At 42.6% G+C, this 20,675-nt stretch overlaps 2 protein-coding genes across 2 annotated transcripts; both read left to right on the forward strand.

The window, feature by feature from the left end:
* Nucleotides 1-14,532: 14,532 nt before the first annotated feature.
* On the forward strand, nucleotides 14,533-14,940 carry LOC137719860 (uncharacterized). The gene has a single exon (XM_068458860.1). It carries the CDS (start codon nucleotides 14,533-14,535, stop codon nucleotides 14,938-14,940), a length of 408 nt encoding a protein of 135 aa, XP_068314961.1.
* A 583-nt stretch (nucleotides 14,941-15,523) lies between these two features.
* Nucleotides 15,524-16,390, forward strand: LOC137719861 (uncharacterized). The gene is made up of 2 exons (XM_068458861.1): nucleotides 15,524-15,943; nucleotides 15,998-16,390. Exons 1-2 carry the CDS (start codon nucleotides 15,524-15,526, stop codon nucleotides 16,388-16,390), a joined length of 813 nt encoding a protein of 270 aa, XP_068314962.1.
* Nucleotides 16,391-20,675: the final 4,285 nt, after the last annotated feature.

Genomic DNA, 20,675 nt, shown 5'->3' on the forward strand with positions numbered 1-20,675 from the left:
TGGTGCTTTCATTGAGAGTTTGATTCGCACACTCAAAGAAGACTCTCACATTCAAGGTTTCTCATTTCTTGTTCATTTGTAGATTTTTCGTACGTTCTCATTCCTAGAATTTTTTATAAAAATTCTTTGAATAAACGTAAAAGAAAAGTACAATGACAAGAAATTCGGAAACCACAACGAACGGTACTCTCGACGGATTTTCACGCACGAAGATCCATGATACGGCTTAAGCCACGAGACACGGCTAAGCCAAAGCTAGCCTCCAGAGCAGCAAAGCCCCCAGCGCATATTTGGAACCCCAAAGTGCCAAGTCCAAGATGCAATAGGTGATGGCAACGAGCCCAAGCCCCAGCGCGCAAGCCTCATCTGAGCTAGCCTAGTCTAAGACCTCCAAAAAGCCCATGCAGTGCGAGCTATGCTCCAGCGCTTCAGGACCCCCCATGCGCAAGGCCAACATGTTGTCCCAGCTCACAGCCACGTAGGCCAAGCTACAGAGCCTAATCAGCAGTGCCCAATTGGAGAACCAAGAAGGCAGGCCCTAGCACAGTCAACGCGAGTCAAGTTGACCCGGATCCGTGCCCGCATGCCCATAACCCAGATCCGTGACTCCTAGTGCCCATTGTAAATACAAAATTTTTGTAACTAATGAAACAAGAACATGTGTACAAAGCAGATTTGTATTGATGAATTTGTAGGGTTACAATCTCTGTTTATAATTTTCCTCTGATCCAGTCTTCAAATTTGATGTAGATGCGTAGGTTGTTAATCCAAGGGTCGCGATGACTTGATCTCGGACGAATTATTGAACGATTGCTTCAAGTTTTGAGCTTAAACAATACATGGATAGTTTTCACCTCTAGGTTTGCGTATGACCTGCGGCAAAGGTGATGTTGATATGGGATTTTGTTGATTCAAGGGTCTTGGCTACTTGATCTTGAATGGAATGTCGTTACAAGTTTTAAGCTTACAACAAAGTCTTGAAGGAATCAACACAAGTGCTTGTTGATTCTTCAAGAGAATGCTTCGGCTTTGGTTGTACATTCTTTGAATAGAGCTTTGGCAGCGTATTAGTCTTCAAAGATTTGGCAAAGGTTCTCATTTTGTAAGAATTTAGGCCTTTCAATGTAGAATGTGCTTCCTTGTTACAGCTGGAACGTGCTTCCTTGTTTTGATTTTCCTTTTACTATGTATCTTCCATATAGCATTAAGAAGCAATTGACCCTTATTTATAGGACAATTAGGTGTGTGATCTTACCACAAGACATCCTTGTTGTCATGAGTTGTAGCTGCTTGAAGCTTGTTGCAGCGCGTCACTTTTTACCACGTGGTGCTGGGCAAAAGACTGCAGCGGGGTTACACTGTGTAGTGCATTTTAGTCACAGTTTTCCCTCAGCGATGACGTTGTCGTGCAGTGCAAGAAACTGCTTGTGTAATCGCTGTGGGGTTACTTAGCATTTTTGTTTTCTTTGCTACTATATCGTGCTTTGAAGAATCGTCTTGTAGTTGCCTTCTTTGTTGTGTTGCTCAAGTTTTGTGGCTGATTTCTTTTCATCGTTGTGACTTTGTCATTGTTATCCTTCAACGCTCAGGAGGTTTGTCTCACATATCTTTTGCTTTAGTGAAGCAATTTTTTTCCTTCTTACTGCCCCACTCTTGTGCTTATGTTGCCTTGTTTGTTTTATTGCAGCCATGGTATTTTTCAAGCGCTTTAAGAGCAATACCATCAACATTCTTGCGATGGAAGGTGATTCGCTAGATAGGGGAACGACATTGAAACTTTGTGCGTCGTTGACTAGTTCTAAGGAGCTTGTTCTTCCTGCAAAAGACAACTCGATGTATATCAAGTTGTGGTTTTCTGAAGTAATTTGGGAGGGGACAGATATGGGTCGACCAAATACGAAGAAAAAGTTATATGCTTCGAGGATTCTTATCTTGAATCCTTCGCACCATGTTCGTGACAATTTGCCGGCTTCGTTTGAGCTTCTTGGTGATCGCTTCTGTAGTAGAGCTATGACTTGGAATAACATCTTGTCAACTGCTGGGAAGACGTCTTTATTTTTTTGCTCATTTTGTAATACAGTTTTGTAGCTGAATTCTTCCTTTAAAGAAATAAAGTATTCACATTCTTGAATTTGCTCTTTATTCTTCAAAGTATTTGTGTTTTTGTTGATGATGTGACTGTACTTGAAGTTTTGAAGTTTCAAGTTACCTACGTACCCTTGGTTGATGAGGGATCAAGTCATGATATAGTTCGAAGGAATGATGGATTGCTTTCGATGGTTTTGACAATTTTGATGATGATTTTGAAATTTTTTGTTTCTGTTTTGCTGTACACAATTTATGCTCTTATGGGCCAGGAGCGTTGGGTGTCACCTTTTAAGCTCGTGCGAACAAAGAGCATTGTTGCTGTGTGTAGTTTAGGCTCGTGTAGGCGCAGAGCTTTGTGCTGTGTGCAGTTTAGGCTTACACAGGTAAGGAGTATTGCTTGTTTGGTTTAAGGGTAGCAACGTTTCAAGAATCTGCCATTGATGGGGTCGATCTTTAAGCCGTCTTCCGCCATGATTAAGTAGGCATCGTTGGTGTAGACCTCTTGTATTACATAAGGTGCGTCTCACTTTGGTGTGAACGTGCTTTTTATCTTGTCAGTTGTGATGATAGGCCTTCGTAATGCCAAGACAATATCTCCAGTTTGGAAAGACCTTGGGCGGACCTTCTTGCTGAGTGCCTTGGATAGCCATTCTTGGTAGCATTCCAAGAGTTGCTGAGCTTCGAGCCTCCTTTCGTCGAGTGCTTCCAACTCTTGAAGTCGTAGCTTTGCATTTTCCTCTTCAGTTAAGCCTTCTTGTATAGCCATCCTTACTTAGGGGATTTGACTTTCAAGTGCCAGAACAACTTCCATGCCATATACGAGAGAATAAGTGTAGCTTGGGTAGGAGTTCTATGTGTCGTCCTATATGCCCAAAATGGTTCGCTTATTCTTTCATGCCGATCTCTCTTTGTTCGGCCGATTACCTTCTTTAGGAGGTTGCACAACGTTTTGTTGAATGCTTCCACGAGACCGTTGGCTGGAGCATGATACATAGAAGGCTTGTGTTGCTTGAACTTGTATTTCTCGCAAAGCTCATCCTTGAGTCAGTTGGAGAACTGTTTTCCGTTGTCGATGATGATGTAGTGAGGCATACCATATCGATGGATGATATGCTCTTTGATGAAATGGGCAACAGTTTTCTTCTTGACTTCCTTTAGGGGTACAACTTCAGCCTACTTGGAAAAGTAATCCATTGTGGCTAGGATGTAGGCTTCTCCTACATATAACTTTGGTGTGATTGGTCCTACGACGTCCAATCCTCATGCATTAAACGGCCATGAAGCAATAGTAGGGTGTAATGGTTTAGGCGATTGATGTATGAAGTTGGTGTGGAATTGGCAGGCTTGGCACCTGTAGACATGTAAATTTCGTTGCATGCAAATGATGCATCACAAAGCTCCACGTGGCATATGACTCATCATAAATAGGCAAGTCATCAATGACATGTGGTACAAATCAAGTAAATGAAGAATAAAACTTCCCCAAAACTTGGCAAAAAGGGGAAGAAATCCTTTAAAATCGGCAAGGGGTCCAAATTGCTCCCAAAACTGATGTGGTAGAAATTAACACACAAATTAAACCCTTTTTAGACAATTGTAGTATGAGTAAGTAAGGATCGTTCTAAGCCGGGGATTAGAAGGGATGCTAATCAACATAAACTAGACTTAAAAACTGTAAACTAGACGAAACTAATGCAAATAGGAACTAAAAGGGGTTTTTGGACGAATTTTGCACTGAAACAACTAAATTGCAGAAACAAAGTGAATTTGAACGAAAATTAGGTGAAAGGCTAGCTAGAGGATTCTTCTCCACACATAAAATATATGCATACAAATCGATTTCCAATTATTATTCCTATAAACCATGATTGACAATGCCCCAAATTAATCATCAACAACACTAATTAACTCTCAGATTTTCCTAATTTCATTGAATTGGACTTAGCAACGCAATCAAATTATTCTTATCAAGTTCCTTATATGAACAGCATGATAGATACATATCGAAGATCATTAAATTATGTGAAAATCATAAGCATTGACAAGGCATTCGTAACTATGAACTGCATGATACTCCTGCTAGGAATTTACTTAACACAATCATGATTAGTGACCTTTAGTACTTGTAAATATAAGTTCATAATGATTAGATGAAATTCCCTTATATTCTAGCATCAAATCCCTGCATGCAAACTAAGTGTGCACCCTTAATCAACACACAAGAACAAGTTCTTAATAAAACAGATAAGTAAATCGCATTCATGTTTTATGAAACAATAACTGGATATAATCAATTCATATAAAACATATGTTCATGGCTTTGAATTCACCTTCAGCTAAAAAGAAATTTAGTTACACATGTTCGTCATAGTTGAAAAGCAATCTAAAATAAACATTGAAACTAAAATAAGGATAAAAAGAACTCTGGAATTCCCTAACACTCCAATGGCAGATTCGACACAATCCTTAGGTGCAGGTGCACGACACTCCTCCTCCTCTCCTTCCTTGCAAGCACAAATCACTCTTTTAATCTCAGAAACTTACGGCACTCTCTGTATTTTTCTCCTCTCCCCCCTTGAAAGTTGCGGCAATAGATAGTATTTATAAGCATGGGGCACGGCCCAATTTGTGGAGGAAAAGGATTAGGTTGTTTGCATTGTTTTAGGACTCCTTAAATTAGATAGGAAGTGGTTTAATGTGATAAGGAATCCCTCTTGCAGCTGGAGATAAGGTAAAGTAGGAATAGGATAAGATAAGATAAGGTTTGTTAAGGATAAGGTTGAATAAGATAAGATTGGATAAGGTTTCCCTTTAATTTCTGATTCCTTGTCTTCCAAGCCTCAATCCTAATTCTTCTAGATTGTAGCACATTCCTAGCCTCATTTGACCACCAAAAACGTCCATCCGAAGTGCTCCCCACGCATGCTATCCAATCTAAGTCCAAAATTGCTCCAAATTGCTCCATTTTGCCCTTTTTTTGTCACCTTTGCCAATTGGATCTACAATAATACGAAAATAACTTAAATTACCAAAATAAATGGAAATTAACTAAGTAAATGCAAAGAAATAAGATAACAAAATCGCATAAATATGCTCCTATAAAAATCAGGAAAGAAAGCTAAAGTTTCTTCACAAAACAAGCAAGAATTGAAGATTGCTCACAAAATAGGCAAGAAAGCCCTATAAGTCGACCAAGGTAAGGGAAAGTGGTTGAAATTAAGACCAAAACATGCCTAAATTTTCCCATGGACGAATAAAGACACAAATCAAAGCCAAATCCATCTAAAGGCAAGTTTTGAGAAGTCTATAAATGCAAGGTCCTCAGACAAGCATAAAAGTCGACAATTTCTACATTCAAAGGTCGACAATTTTCTACATTGAAGGGCCAAAATTCTCACAAAAGGAGAACCTCTGCCAAATCTTTGAAGACTAATATGTTGCTAAAGCTCTCTTCGAAGAATATATAACCAAAGCCGAAGCTTTATTTCAACCAAAGTCGAAGCATTCCCTTGAAGAATCAACAAACACTTATGCTAATTCCTTCAAGACTTTGTTGCAAGCTTAAAACTTGTACCGACATTCGATTCAAGATCAAGTCGCTAAGACCCTTGAATCAACAAAATCCCACATCAACATCACCTTTGCCGCAGGTCATACACAAACCTAAAGGTGAAGACCATCCACACATTACTTCAAGCTCAAAACTTGAAGCAATCATTCAATCATTCATCCAAGATCAAGTGATCGTGACCCTTGGATCAACAATCTACACCATCTACATCAAATTTGAAGACTGAAGTAGAGGAAAGTTGAAAACAGAGATTGTAACCCTACAAATTCATCAATACAAATCTACTTTGTACACGTGTTCTCATTTCCTTTGTTACAGAATTTTTGTGTTTACAACACCTTTTGGTGTACTCCAGGTAATCCTTCACCATGCTTGGCCAATAGTAACCCATTCTTTTGAGTTGGAAATGTAGCTTTGGTCCAGACTGATGCGCCCCGCATACACCTGAGTGTGCTTCTTCCATGTCTTGATTGGCTTCTTCCTCACCTAAGCATTTCAGAAATACTCATTCAAAAGAGCGTCGGTAGAGTGTTCCTTTGTCGTAGAGGAAACGAGGTGCCCATCGACATATTTCAGAGTGGTGTCTAGGATCGTTTGAAAGCTTTCCATGCTCTAAGTAGTCGATCAATGGTTGTCTTTACTCTTCAGTGTTGATTGGAAGTACTGAGATGATGTTTGTATAATCCAGTAGCATTTCAGTGACGAGCGGGATCACCTATCTTTGGCAAACTGGCACGTCTGTAGCTTCGTCTTGTCCTAGCACCATACTTGAGGCTAAGCTGGCAAGAGCGTCCACCATTTGATTTTCTTTTCATGGCACGTGTTCTAGCATCACGGCCTCAAACTTTTGTAACTGTTGAGTTGCTAGCTGAAACTATGGGATGAGATCATCTTTCCTCACTTCATATTTAGTCAAGAGTTGATTGATTATGCGCTTGGAGTCGCCATACACTTCTAGCGTTGTGATTTCCTTGTCGATTGCCATTTGGAGTCCAATGATTAGCGTTTGGTACTCAGTGACATTGTTGGAGCATAGCTTGATTAATCGAAAGGAATAATATAGTACTTATCTTTGTGGTGACATGAGTACTACTCATTCCCCCCTCCGTCCGTTCGTGTTGATCCGTCGAAGAACATTGTCCATGTCGGGAAGATGTCGATGTAGAACACCTGCTTGTCAAGCAAGTCGTCTGAGATTTTCCAATCGACTGAGATTGGATGATCGGCAAGGAAGTCTGTTAGTGCTTGTCCCTTCACGGCTTTAGCTGAGACGGGTTTAGACATAACATACTTGACTGGGTTGGCTTTAGTAACCAAATGGATGGTGTAAGCATGCATGTAGTGTCTTAGCTTTTGGACGACAAAGACTAGGGCAAGGCATATCTTCTCAATTGGTGAGTAGTTAAGCTCAGCACCAATGAGAGTTCTACTTAGGTAATAGAGTGCTCTTTCCTTTTGGTCTTCATTTTCTTGTGCGAAGAGTGCTCCAATGGAACCTTCTTGTGCGGCAATGTATAGGATGAGCGGCTTTCCAGGCACATAAGCTCCTAAAACAAGTGGGCTTACCAAGTACCTTTTTAGGTTATCAAAGGCATTGCGACATGTGTCATCCTATATGAACGGAGCGTCATTCTTCATGAGTCAACTGAAGAGTTGATTGCGCTCAGCGAGGGTGAAGATAAAGCGTCTGATGAAGGTTAGCTGCCCTTGTAGACTTTTTAGCTCGTGTAAGTTCCTTGGTTCGAGCATGCTTACGATGGTCTTGATCTTCGATTGGTCTACTTCAGTGCCACGGTGCTTGACAATGAAGCTGAGGAACTTCCCAAAAATGACACCAAATGCACACTTCAGTAGGTTCATTTTGAGGTTATAGTGCCGTAGTTTGTCGAACACCATTTGTAAATCCTTCAAGTGATTGGATCTCTTCTTGGTCTTGACAACTATGTCATTTATGTAACAATCTACATTTTTGTGTAGCATGTCATTGAAGATCTTCTACATTGCACGTTGATATATAGCCCCATCGTTCTTCAAGCCCAATGGCATTACCTTGTAGCGATAGATACCTTTTGGAGTGCGGAAGGTTATTAGTTCCTCGTCTTCGGGAGCCATACGGATTTGATTGTACCCTGAAGAGTCGTCCATGAATGATAGTACCTCGTGGCCAATGGTTGCATCCACCATGATTTCGATGATTGGCAAAGGAAAGTCATCATTCGGGCAAGCATCGTTAAGGTTGCGGAAATCTACGCAAACACGTATTTGTCCAATTTTCTTAAGGACAATGACAACGTTGGAAATCCATTTGGGGTATTGCACCTCTCGAATGAAGCCTACTTTGATTATCTTCTCAATCTCAGCCTTAATTTGTGGGATGATCTCGGATTGATAGCGCCTTTGAGTTTGCTTTATTGGTCGCGTTCTAGGCTTGATTGCAAGAAGATTCACAACGATGGTAAGGTTATGGCCAGGCATTTCTTTGTAGGTCCAAGCAAAGACGTCTTTGTACTCCATTAGCAGTTGGTAGTATTCCTCGATCTTGTCCGCACTTAGTAGTGCACTTACGAAGATAAGCTTCGGTTCCTCGCTTGGCTTAAGTTGAGTTCCTTAAGATCATTGACCTTGGCTTGCCTCCATCCTTGAGCTGTGGTGGTGCAGCAATGATGTCTTCCTCAGGGATTTCATCTTCTTTGTCTTCTTGGATTATGATGTGGAAGACATCTTGGATCACCTCTTCAGTGTCATCCTCTTGGGCTTGTTAGCATGAAGATTGGCCAGTGTGGATGATGGTATGCCTCTTTACCTTCAGTTGTCCTTTTGTGTCAACTTCCAAGGTTGTTTGGCACTTCATCTATGAAAGAATCGAGCTTCCAATGTCATCCTTTACTGTTAGACCGTCAAGCTTTTCTTTTGTTAGATCGATAAGCTTTGGTTCCTCGCTTGGGCTTAAGTTGAGCTCATTGAGATCATTGACTGTGGCTTACCTCCCATCCTTGAGCTGTGGTGGTGCAACAGTGATGTCTTCCTCAGGGATTTCGTCTTCTTTGTCTTTTTAGATTGGGATGTGGAAGACATCTTGGATCTCCTCTTCAGTGTCATCCTCTTGGGCTTGTTGGCATGAAGATTGGCAGTGTGGATGATGATATGCCTCTTTACCTTCAGTTGTCCTTTGTGTCAACTTCCAAGGTTGTTTGGCACTTCATCTATGAAAGAATCGAGCTTCCAACGTCATCCTTTACTGTTAGACAGTCAAGTCTTTCCAAGGATGACTGTCATGGAGGAGAGCTAGCCGTGTTGCTTTGTTGCTTAGGTTTTGACAACCTTTCAAAAACAGAGCTTTGGGGTGTCGATGTGCTGAGCTGTTTGAAGATGGAAGTTTGGTCTTGACTACCAATGTGATCAAGTGCCGAAATTCTGGGTTTTGAATGATTCAGCCTATCAAAGATTGACGTTCAAGGGGCTGGTTTAGGCTCATTTTGATCTTGTTCAACACTAACGTTGATGTGTTGAGCGCTAACGTTTTCTGTTTTGCTTGAAATCTTCACGGGTGTATTTGGTGTGAAGCCAAGTCTAGCTTTGTTGCTGTCAACTCCCTAAACATACTCCTTTAACTTCTTTTGAGTCTTGGTGAAGTCACATTCTTTGTTGTTGATGGTGTTTGAAACCTTCTTTCCAAGATTTAAAAGGGTGGCAAAATCATACCCAACCTTTGACATAAGTTTGTAGGTGTTTGGGTCAAAACCTTGGTTGGAAAAGTGCTTGGTTCCGCCCCCTTTGGAAGGGGTTTTACGAAACTTTGCAGTGGTTTTGAAACTTTAGCGTCGTCTAGCTGTGTCAGAGGTAAAACTGTGTTTATCTTGAGCAGCTTTACATCGTCCTTGTGTAGTTTTGTGTCACTTTGCTTGTTCCAGTTTTGAAAGGAGATTGCCCATTCTTTCTTCATGATACTGGGATATCTCGAAAAACGGGTGTGTTTGGTTTTTTTGAGGGTGTCACACTTCCTTTGGTTGTTGTGGGTTTGGCAGGCTCGTCATCGTCTTTGTTTGAAGATGGATGGCTTCCCATTCTTGCTTCTTGGGCACGATTTGCCACTCTTGTTTCTTAGGTGTAGCTTTGCTTGTGGATTTGATCTCCTTTGGAAGAGCTTCGGGTACCATGTCTTCATCCATGTAGAACTTAGCATATACGAAGTGTGATTCAGCTTAGGTGAATAGCTTGGTGTCGCCTTGTATCAGCTTTACTCCTTCTCGGTAGAACTTCAAGCATTGATGAAGGGTGGATGTCACCACTTCATTCTCGTGGATCCAATGTCTTCCTAAGAATAAGCTGTAAGAAGTTTTTGCATTAATTACATGGAATAGCATGCTTGTTTGAGTTCGCTAATGGTCATCTCTACTCGGATCATGCTCATCGCTCTTTATCCTCCTTAGTTAAAACCTTGGATTAGGGGGCAGCTTTAGGATAGTTCATCCACCTTGATGCCGATTGCAGTCATTGTTGACTTTGGCATGATGTTTATGGCCGATCCACCATCCACAAGCATACGGTTAACTTTATGCTTCCTTACGTACCCAGAGACAAAGAGAGGACGGTTGTGAGGCTTTGATCCCAGCGGCTAGTGTTCGTCAGTGAGTTAATTGTGTCATGGACGGCACAACATGTGGCATACTCATGTGGTCGAAGTTTCAAGCCTTCGTCCTTGCTTCCTTGCACTTTTGGTTGTCGGGACTTGCCAAGACCGCTATTAGTGCTTTTCGCATCTCCTTGGGCAATAGTAGTGCTTGTTCGATGCTAAAGTATGTTGGCAGGCCTTCTTTGGGCATGAGGGTCTTCTCTTTCTCGATGGTGATAACTTTGCCTTTTGAGCGCTCTTCTATCTCTACTTCAACCATGCGGCAGACAACAATAGTGCACTATTGGAATAAGTCATTCTGGAAGTACTCGTGCAAGGAAATGGGAATGCGTAGCTCTTACTCCATAGGTTCCCCAGCGTATGTTGGCTTAGCAGCTCTTATGTTTTTTTTGGGTTTCCTACTGTTGCGATGATGATGCTTTCTCCCTTGTTCCACCTTTGGCTTTGTGGCTTGTGGTCTTAGCTTCCTTGTCCTTTTGTAGGTCACTAATGTCTATCCTTCTTCATCATCGATAGGCGTATTTTGGTTGCTTGCCTCCAGTGATGGTTGTATGGAAGGTGTCGTGTAGCTTAAGCATGGTTGGGAGTGGTCATGTGTCACTTGGTGAGGCACAGGATCAAAGAATCCAAACACAATCATGGTAGTGTGTGTTACGGCCGTGTCTTCCAGGTCGAGTTCAATTTGCCCTTGTTATGCTAGCTTCATGATGAACTCCTTAAGGATGACTCATAATATTATGATACTTGTAGTACCTAAGATCGTTAATGCGATTCATCTCTTCAGGGCGCTTGCATTCAGGTAACTGAATTACCTTCTTTTCCAGCAAGTCGTCTAGCATTGCAACCACGTCAGAGTCAGGAAAAGGGTACGTCTTCTGCTCCAGTTCCCTAAAGATGTTTTTGTACCTATCTTGGGTTTCATTTCCTTTGTTTTGCTTTTGGATGAGATCTTGACAGGCAAGGCGAAGGTCTTGATTGGGGTAGTATGGACGGCAAAAGCTTCCCTGGCAGGCTTTTTTCCTAGTCTTGTCTACTTTTGGAGCGAACACCTTATCCTTTTTAAGTCAGCGATTGGCTCTTTCTTCCCATGTTTGGCAATATTCATCTCCATGTTATGGGATTGAGTTGCCAATTCTTCAAAAGTTCTTGGTTTTATGCCTTGGATGATGTAATGTAGCCCCCAGTGCATGCCTTGAACACACATCTCAATGGCGAAGGTTTCAAAAAGTCGATCTTTGCAATCTAGACTTAATGAATGCCATCTATTGATGTAGTCGACGACATGTTCATCCTTCCACTGCTTCGTACTTCTCAACTTTATCATGCTTACGGTGTGGTGGGTGTTGTAAAAGCGGTTGAGGAATTCCTTTTCAAGCTAATCTCAGCTGTTGATAAACTCGGGCTCGAGGTCGGTGTACCAGTCAAAGGCATTAGCTTTTAGCAAGCGCATGAACTGCTTGACGAGGTAGTCTCCCTCCGTCCTAGCATTATTACAGGTTTCAATGAAATGGGTAATATGTTGTTTAGGATTGATCTTTCCATCGAATTGCATGAATTTGGGTGGCTGATAACCCATCAGCATCCTCAAGGCATCAATCCTTTTAGAGTATAGCTTTGTGTACAACATGGAATCATGTGAGCTTCCTTCATATTGCGCCTTGATCATGCTTATGATCATTTCTTGCAGTTGTTGGATAGAGAGATATCCCATGAGTGTCGCAGCTTGGTCCACCTCTAGCTTCTCCTCATCCTTGTTCATCAGAGGCCCCTCCTTTTTGTCAGTTTCCTTCTTTGGTGAATCAACCTTCGAGTCAGCTTTCTCGTAGTATTACGCGCTTCCAGACGGTTGACAAGTGTATTAATCTGCAAGTTTCTTTCCTCCACGGTCCTTGTCAGCCTTGCGATTGCTTTATTCATTTATGCTAGCTGCTCTTCGATTGAAGTCACATCAGTAGTCATGACTTGCATGGCTATGGGATATGAGCTGCTACTTAAGTCGATATCGGAAGTCAACAACTCAGAGTACCTTCTTGGGTTTTCTTCCCTTGGTGCCCTCAGCGAGGCCAGGGTGATCACGGGCTCATGCCTCAAGTGCTCTTGCCCATTGTGGAGAGTTGATGTAAGGGTGGAAGGCATGGTAGAAAGAGTTCTTGCTTTGCTTCAGGTTGTGACGCCCAAAGTGCCACCACTTGCGGCAATGATGTTCTTGTTCTTCGCATTGGTTGCAGGAACAACTTGATCATTTCTTAATGCCATGTGTGTTTCTTGTGGATTTGAAGACAGAGATGAGAGGCAGAGAGGTCCCACTAGGCATGCCAAATTTGTAAACACGAAAATTTTGTAACAAATGAAATGAGAACACGTGTACAAAGTAGATTTTTATTGATGAATTTGTAGGGTTACAATCTCTGTTTACAATTTTCCTATGATTCAGTCTTTAAATTTGATGTAGATGTGTAGGTTTTTGATACAAGGGTCGTGATGACTTGATCTCGGACGAACGATTGAACAATTGCTTCAAGTTTTGAGCTTGAAACAATGCGTGGATAGTCTTCACCTCTAGGTTTGCGTATGACTTGCGGCAAAGATGATGTTGTTGTGGGATTTTGTTGATTCAAGGGTCTTGGCGAATTGATCTTGAATCGAACGTCGTTACAAGTTATAAGCTTGCAACAAAGTCTTGAAGGAATCGGCATAAGTGCTTGTTGATTCTTCAAGAGAATGCTACGGCTTTGGTCGAAAGAAAACTTTGGCTTTAGTTGTACTTTCTTCGAAGAGAGCTTCGGCAACGTATTAGTCTTCAAAGATTTGGCAGAGGTTTTCCTTTTGTGAGAATTTCGACCCTTCAATGTAGAAATTGTCGACCTTACGCTTGCCTTGGGACCTTGTATTTATAGACTTCCAAAGCCATGCCTTTAGGTGGATTTGGCTTTGATTTTTGTCATATTTCAGCCACTTTCCTTTGCTTGGCCAAATTATAGGGCTTTCGTGCCAATTTTGTGAGTAATCTTCAATTTTTGCTTGTTTTATGAAGATGTTTTAGCTTTCTTTCTGGTTTTGATAGCAATTTGGTCCCATTACCGATTTTGGAGATTTCTTCCCATTTGTTGCATTTTAGGAATGCTTTTGAGCTTCCTTTTATTTGTGCCACATGTCATTGATGACTTGTCCATTTGTGATGAGTCATATTCCACGTGAAGCTTTGTCATGCATCATTTACATTCAACGAAAACCTATTTTTGTCTATTTCGAACCATTTTTCGATATTCCGGACCCGTTTTTTTATGTTTCAAACCCTTTTTTTGGTGTTTTTATGCAGATTTGGCTCATTGAAGCTCAAAATCTCACGCTCGAAGTCCATTACACTTTCACTACTCAAGAAGACGCATATTGTCCAAGCTCTTCCAACCCAAATGGCAGACTACACTTGTCTCGACAAGTCATAGAGTTGACAAGCACCCTTGCACAGCAGACGACCTTGGTGAATGAGCTCTTGCAGCGCACTGAGATGCCATGCCCCAAACGAGGAATCTCGAAGTAGGACAAGGGCAAACGACGAACCTCTCCAGCATCATCCTAATAAGCAGCCACTCGACCAATCACAAATCGAGTGTTCTGGCAATGTACACTCCCGACTAGGCCCCCGAGATAGCGTATACTCTCGTCTTAGCACGAAGAAGCGTGCATTCTCGGTTAGGCCCACGAACGAGCATACACTCAAGGTTAGGGCCACACTCCGATAATCAACATGAGCAACCTTCGAGGCGAAGTGTTCATTTGCGGCTAGGCTCGCAATGAGCATCCTCCACTGCACATCGGAGTAGGCAGCACAACGGACGAAGAGAAGTAGTCACTCAATCTACCTCAAGTTCAACCGGCAGTCTGTGAGAAATTCGCTCGCCTGCTAGGAATGTACTACATGCACCCCAACCGCGGCATAGACGAGCCAAACACATAGAAGAGTAGCCTAAGCCAGTAGGTCACGATCAAAGGTAGCCGAAAGCTTCGCTACCCCCAACAAAGGCAAATTCAAAAAGAAGTAGAGAAGTTCCTAACCGAACGATTGCGCGATTTTCAACGCAACAAGGTCATTGACGAGGCACTGACCAATATAAGCAAGTCACCCTTCACAAACAAGATTGAGCATGCAAAGCCTCCATATAAATTCAACGTGCCACATTTCACATCCTTAAAAGGAGATGGAGACCCGAAGAGGCACCTAAAGCACTACCATAGTGCAATGATCCTTTATCGGAATAACGACGCTCTCATGTACAAAATATTCCCCACCACTTTACAAAGTGGGGTGCAAGATTGGTTCTACACCCTGCTGCCACAATCCATCTGGAGTTTTGATGAGCTTTCTTTAGTTTTCACCAATGATTATTCATCATATTGCTCGATCAAGAAGATGTCCGACCATTTGTTCAACATGAAGAAGAAAGCAAAAGAGTCGTTTCGCGACTATGTAAAAAGGTTCAAAGCAGAAAAGGCAAAGATAGTCGGATGCAACAACTCGATAGCTAGTGCAACCTTCCAAAAAAGGACTCCCAGCAGACCACCCGCTGTTCGGAGAATTGATCATGAAAGAAGATCTAACCCTGGCAAACTCTTTCACTCTGGCAGAGAAGCATGCACTTTGGGATGAAGCTCATCGATGCACATTCAAGGCAAATTTAAGCGATCTTGAATATGAAGTCCCCCACTAATCTGAAGGAGATTCGAAGTCTAACCAGACGAGCAGCAGCCTTCAACCACTTTCTCTCGCGGTCCATCGATTGATGTAAGCCTTTTCTTAAAGCTATCAAGAGGGCACAACAAGACAAATGGGATGATGAGTGTGAAAGAGCTTTCCAAAACCTGAAGAAATGTTTTCATCACCTCCCTTACTATCCAAGTCGGAAGCAACAAAGGACTTATACATCTACTTGGCAGCCTTGGAAGTAACAGTGAGCTCTGCCCTCATAGTAGAATAGTTGAGAGCCCAACTGCCAGTATTCTACACTTCTAAAGCTTTTCTTGATAAGGAAACTAGATATCTGAAGATCGAGAAATTAATTTTCGTGCTAGTTGTTGCAGCTTGGAAGCTCAGACCATATTTTCAAGCTCATATAGTCATCGTCATGACTCAGTATCCTCTACGATCAATCCTACATGGTCCAGACGCTTCTCAACGAGTAATGAAATGGGCATTGGAACTTGGCTAATACGGCTTGGTTTTTCGACCCCGTATGGCAATAAAGGCCCAAACCTTGGCGGACTTCATAGCAGAATTCATGCCTAGCTTAAGCGACGCAACAGACCAGCCCAACAACGCCTCGAAGGCAACCGAGCATGCTCTAGTCGCACCTGTTCCACCCGATGGAGATTTCTGGAATTTGTATGTCAATGGCGCATCCAACTACAAGGGTTCAGGAGCAGGCATGGTCCTTGTCACCCCAGACGGTTCGATGCTCGAGCAGACAATCACTCTAGGCTTTAAAGCATCTAATAACAAAGCAGAGTACGAAACCCTACTAGCAGGCTTTCGAATGGCAAAAGACTTGGCAGTAAAAAAGCTTGTGATCCATTATGATTCCCAGCTAATCACTAGCCAGACTACAGGGAAGTACACAGCAAAACATCTGAAGATGGCGCAATACCTAGAGAAGGCACGAAAGCAACTTAAGGCATTTTAAACTTACATCCTCACTTAAATTTCGCAGGCAAACAACGCCCAAGCGGATGTGCTAGCTGACCTAGGCTTCGCCCTCGACAACCAACTCAAACGCTCTATTCCAGTGAAGTATCTAGATAAGCCAAGCATAGAGGCAGAGCTAGCAGTCGAGGTGTCACAAGTTAGTACAACTCCAAACTGGCAAGATTCCATTATAGACTACTTGGTCAATGGCACACTTCTCACGGAAAGGTTGGAGTCTAGAAAACTCCAAACGAAAGCAACACGCTACACCGAACCATATCTCCACTGCTTAGCACCTCCCGATGACCTAAAAGTTCTAAGTTCAATCCATGAAAGTGTCTATGGAAATCACGCCGAAGGCATATCTTTAGCAGAGAAGGCTCTTAACGCAGGCTATTACTGGCCTACTATGCATTAAAACGCTAAGAAAATAATACAAAAATGCAACATCTACCAACGCTATAAGCCGGTACCAGCACTACCTGTCAACAAATTACACCCGCAGACGAGTCATTAGTCGTTCATGTAGTGGGCAATTAACTTAGTAGGGCCAATGCCACCCGCTACTGGGGGCAGAGGCATGATGATCATGGCGACCGACTACTTCACCAAGTAGGTGGAAGTAGAGCCCATGACAACCACAACACAAATGGACATATAGCACTTCATATAGAGGAACATCATTTGCCGATTTGGCATCCCTCAATCCATAGTCACGAACAACAGCCCGCAATTCGTAGGCAAAGATTTGGCAAAGTTCTTCCAGAAATATGGCATTAAGCAACATATGTCCATGCCGAAGTATCCCCAAGGCAACCAGCAAGCGGAAGCATCCAACAAGACGATTCTCGACCCTCAAGAAATCCCTCTCCGACAATAAGGGAAAATGGCCAGAATAACTTCCTGGATATATATGGGCGTATCGCACGACCAAACGACGAGAAACTGGTGAAACTCATTTCTCTTTGGCATTTGGTTCAGAAGCAATCATTCCTCCCAATGTCATCATGCCAAGTATCAGCACTCTATTGCCAAGCATCGAGCAAAATAGAAAAGAGATGGCCACAAACTTAGATCTAGCAGAGGAGAAACGCGAGAAAGTCATCACCCACATTGCAGCCTACCAGCAGTAGCTCATTTCTAGCTATAACAAAAGGGCCACGATTCTGCAGTTCTAGCCTGGAGATCTAGACCTAAGAAAATCCTTCATTACTGCTCGCAGAGAAGGCTCCAAAAAGATGGATCTTATCTGGAAAGGTCCATACAAGATTAGCAGAGTAGGTGGCAAAGGTAACTACACCGTCGCCACCTTGAACGACAAAGAGATCAAAAAGCAGTGGAATGCCTACAATATGAGGAAGTACCATGCGTGACCTTCTGCTACATCAAGGCCTGAAGACTCAAGCAGCTCGACGAGCACCACCTTGCAAAGCCGAGGATTATCCAGTTGTTATGCAGTTCCTACCAAACAACTAAGTTTTCGTTCGTTTCACTCGTTTTTCAATAAGGAATTCAGAAGTAATCTACAACTTGGCTTGGCTACATGCTTACAACGACTGATCACTTCTGCACTTCAAAAGAAGATCGCGCCCTTCTTAGGGACTTATCGCAGAAATTGCATCTCCTTGGGGACCAACCATGCTCTCCAGTGCGAGAGGGTAAACCAATTCCCCAACACCCACATGGGTTTGCTCTCTAATACGGGAGGATAAACTTTAGACTCCCCAGATGTGGTTGAGTCGGGCTGCCCTGGTATAACTAGGTGCACGATGGCTTATGTCAGAATTCCTACAAGTAGCCACAATGGTCTTTTTCAAGGCTTAGCTAACTGAAGGATTTTGGGTCTCTTAGCCTAATCCGTGGGAATCGGGCCTCAGAGACAGAGGAGGCACATTACGTAGTACGCTCTATGGATGACTGCCCTGGAACCCTATAGCTGCTACCAAGTGCACTAAGGTAGCCTAAGGTTTCCAAAAAACTGCCTATGGCTTGCCCTTCGAACAGTAAGCCATGCTAAACTTATACAAGCACACGTTTTTGTGAAAGGTTAAATAGCGCACATATACGAAGCTTTATCCATTGCCGACATGCTACGCAGTCGATAAGCTTGAGTTCTGCCAAAGCGCGGAATGATCTTTTAAGATCTAAACTAATTCCTAAAGTGTTGTGATACTTGCTACGCAACCCACGAAATTGGTTACATAAAAGCAAGGAGTTCTTTCAGACCTTTGCTTACGAAATTCCATACAACCTCATATTTATGATACGAAAGGTTAGCAAATTTCATACCCCAAAAATCTTTAGTATGTTGTGATGCAGGCCACACAACTCAAAAGATTAAAGAAAGCCAAGGTTAACAGCCAAATGGTCACGCAAACTCGTCTAGTTCTATAAGTAAGGCGTCCGGCTGCCGACCCTATGGCTAACAACTTTACAAAAGTTCTACACCAACACTTATGGCTGCATAGGCTACGCGAGCCTGTTTGCTTATAGAAAAGCAGCACGCCTGCCGCTGGTCTAAAGGTCAAAGGTTGGGCATAAACAAAAAAAGCGAAGATGAAAAAAAGCGAATGAAGCAAGTTTATTAAATTTTCTAGCAAAATTTATAAACAAATAGCAAAGGCCGAAGGATTTCAAGCAAAGCAAAAAGTAACAAGGAAAACAAAGAAAATCCTAAAGGCTACCTAGAAGACTACTCTTCAGCAGCTTGGACATCCCACGACTACTCGGTCGCCACACCTTCAGTAGCCACAATGCTTTCAGCAACAACATCATCCAGCACTTCACCCCCAGCTACCCCAACCTGGGAACCAACTTCTCCGACTACTTCCCTAATGGAAGCCTAAAAAATAAAGGTAAGCAAGTATTTCGGAGAAATAGAGAAGGTCTCGAAGTCTTTCCCAGCAAAATCAAGGTCAAATGGCCTACCAAAGAGATGATCTACATAACCCAGCTTGTAGAATTCGGCCTAAATCTAAACAAGCGAAGCCTCAAGCCCAGCCTTTTCACCCTTTAGCCGCTCGTTATCCTCGAGCATACCAACATGGACGCGTTGCAGCTCATCCACTTCTTTCTTCATACTTTCGTTGATCTTCAGTGCACCTTGGAGTCTAACACTTGGGGTTCAAGCCTATCGATGATCTTCTTGAAGTGGATCAATTGATTATAAGTACCAATCAATTCTTCATCCTTTGCATAAGCAACGAAACGAAGCTTAGAAACGACAAACTCAAGATCTTGAATCTGAGGTATTTAACATCCAATCTCCTTCTCTACACTTTCATACTTAACTTGGATCACGTCAAGCCTAGGCTTCAATTCAACGATCTCTTGGCATGTAGTATCAAGCTGCGAAGAAATGGGGGTAGATATATTAAACCCTTTCAAACCAACGAGCTCAGACTCCAACCTCTTGATCTTCTCAGCAGAAGAATAAGCTTCAGCTGCCACAGTCTTTGCCACCTCCTTGGTAGCCTTGGTATCCTCTTGGTCAATGAGCATAGACTTGGCTGCCAGAATCGTTGTTTTCTACATCATAGCAAGCAGAACAGTCCTTCTATATTCGGTCGTATGCTTCGCAAAAGAACTTAGGCAAACAACCCTTTTAATGCCATCAACAAGCTTGGCATACGCGTCCATGTCTTCAAGCAGATCTGGTTTCAAGAGTGCACAAATCTCAACAGCCTCCCTGGAAACAGGCTTGGTGGGTTTCTCACAACTGCCCACGCGAGCAATCTCCTCTTTCTCAATAGGCAAATCAGTCCAGCAGCAAGGGAAGTGGGTCTTGACACCACTTTAGCAGCAAAGTCCACCTTATCGCTCTTTATAATAGCAAGCCTCTCGAAGTGTGAACCAGACTTAGCTTCTAATGAACGTCTTGGTACAGATTTCGGCATTAGGGGCATGACAGAACCTCTACGCTGAGCAATCCTATCAGCAATCATACTAGCCATTTTCAACATGGTAGGCACCACATGCTCAAATCTAGCAGCCTAATTTTTCTTCCCGTTGGAAGAAGTCAAGTTAATCACAAGCTTTTCGGCAACTGGCGGACCCTCATGAGCAGCGGAGGAAGTCTTCAGTTTTTTCTCAACCAGCATCTCTTTAGCAGGCTGGGAAGATTTTTTTTTTTCTTTCCACCTTCATTCATAATAGGTTCCACGACAACGATCAAACAATCTAATGCAAACGCCTTGATCCTCTTTATCTTCTCTCTTCGGAGCAGCCCACATTTCTCCCGGCAAAGAGGACTACGCAGCCAACGCCATTCACAGTGCTCAGCAGGATAGCTCAACCTATGTTGGCTTTTCCCTCATTTTTTTCTCTCGAACCAGCAGGCATGAAGCTTGCATGCCTAGCATTCTAACAGCACATAAGACCCGCAACCTCCTCATTTCTCTTAATCGAGGTCAAAGGTGATCAAAATGGTATTTATTCAAAACCCTCTCATCACTACTCACCAAATCCTCACCCTCAAGGTAACTCTCAATTATTCCTTTCGAATTGGGATTAATTACCAAATTAATTGCAAGATATTATTTGACATAATATCTTGCAATAATATTCAAAACACCACCATAAGTGGCCGGTCCCTATTTCTCCAAGTAGAGCTAGCCACACCCCTATATATAGCCCTATATTTCTCCAAAAACTTAAGTTCATTCTCTCCCAAAAATCCCCCAAACAATTTCTCTCTAAAATTC

This window comes from Pyrus communis, chromosome 16 (genome assembly GCF_963583255.1).
Source record: "Pyrus communis chromosome 16, drPyrComm1.1, whole genome shotgun sequence".
Taxonomy (NCBI): Eukaryota; Viridiplantae; Streptophyta; class Magnoliopsida; order Rosales; family Rosaceae; genus Pyrus; species Pyrus communis.

Bases quoted from the DNA above. Each gene is read 5' to 3' on its own strand.
- LOC137719861 (XM_068458861.1), top strand. From the start codon at position 15,524: ATGGCAATAAAGGCCCAAACCTTGGCGGACTTCATAGCAGAATTCATG. The intron at 15,944-15,997 runs GCACGAAAGCAA...TAAATTTCGCAG, and splicing joins TGGCGCAATACCTAGAGAAG to GCAAACAACGCCCAAGCGGA.
- LOC137719860 (XM_068458860.1), top strand. From the start codon at position 14,533: ATGATCCTTTATCGGAATAACGACGCTCTCATGTACAAAATATTCCCC.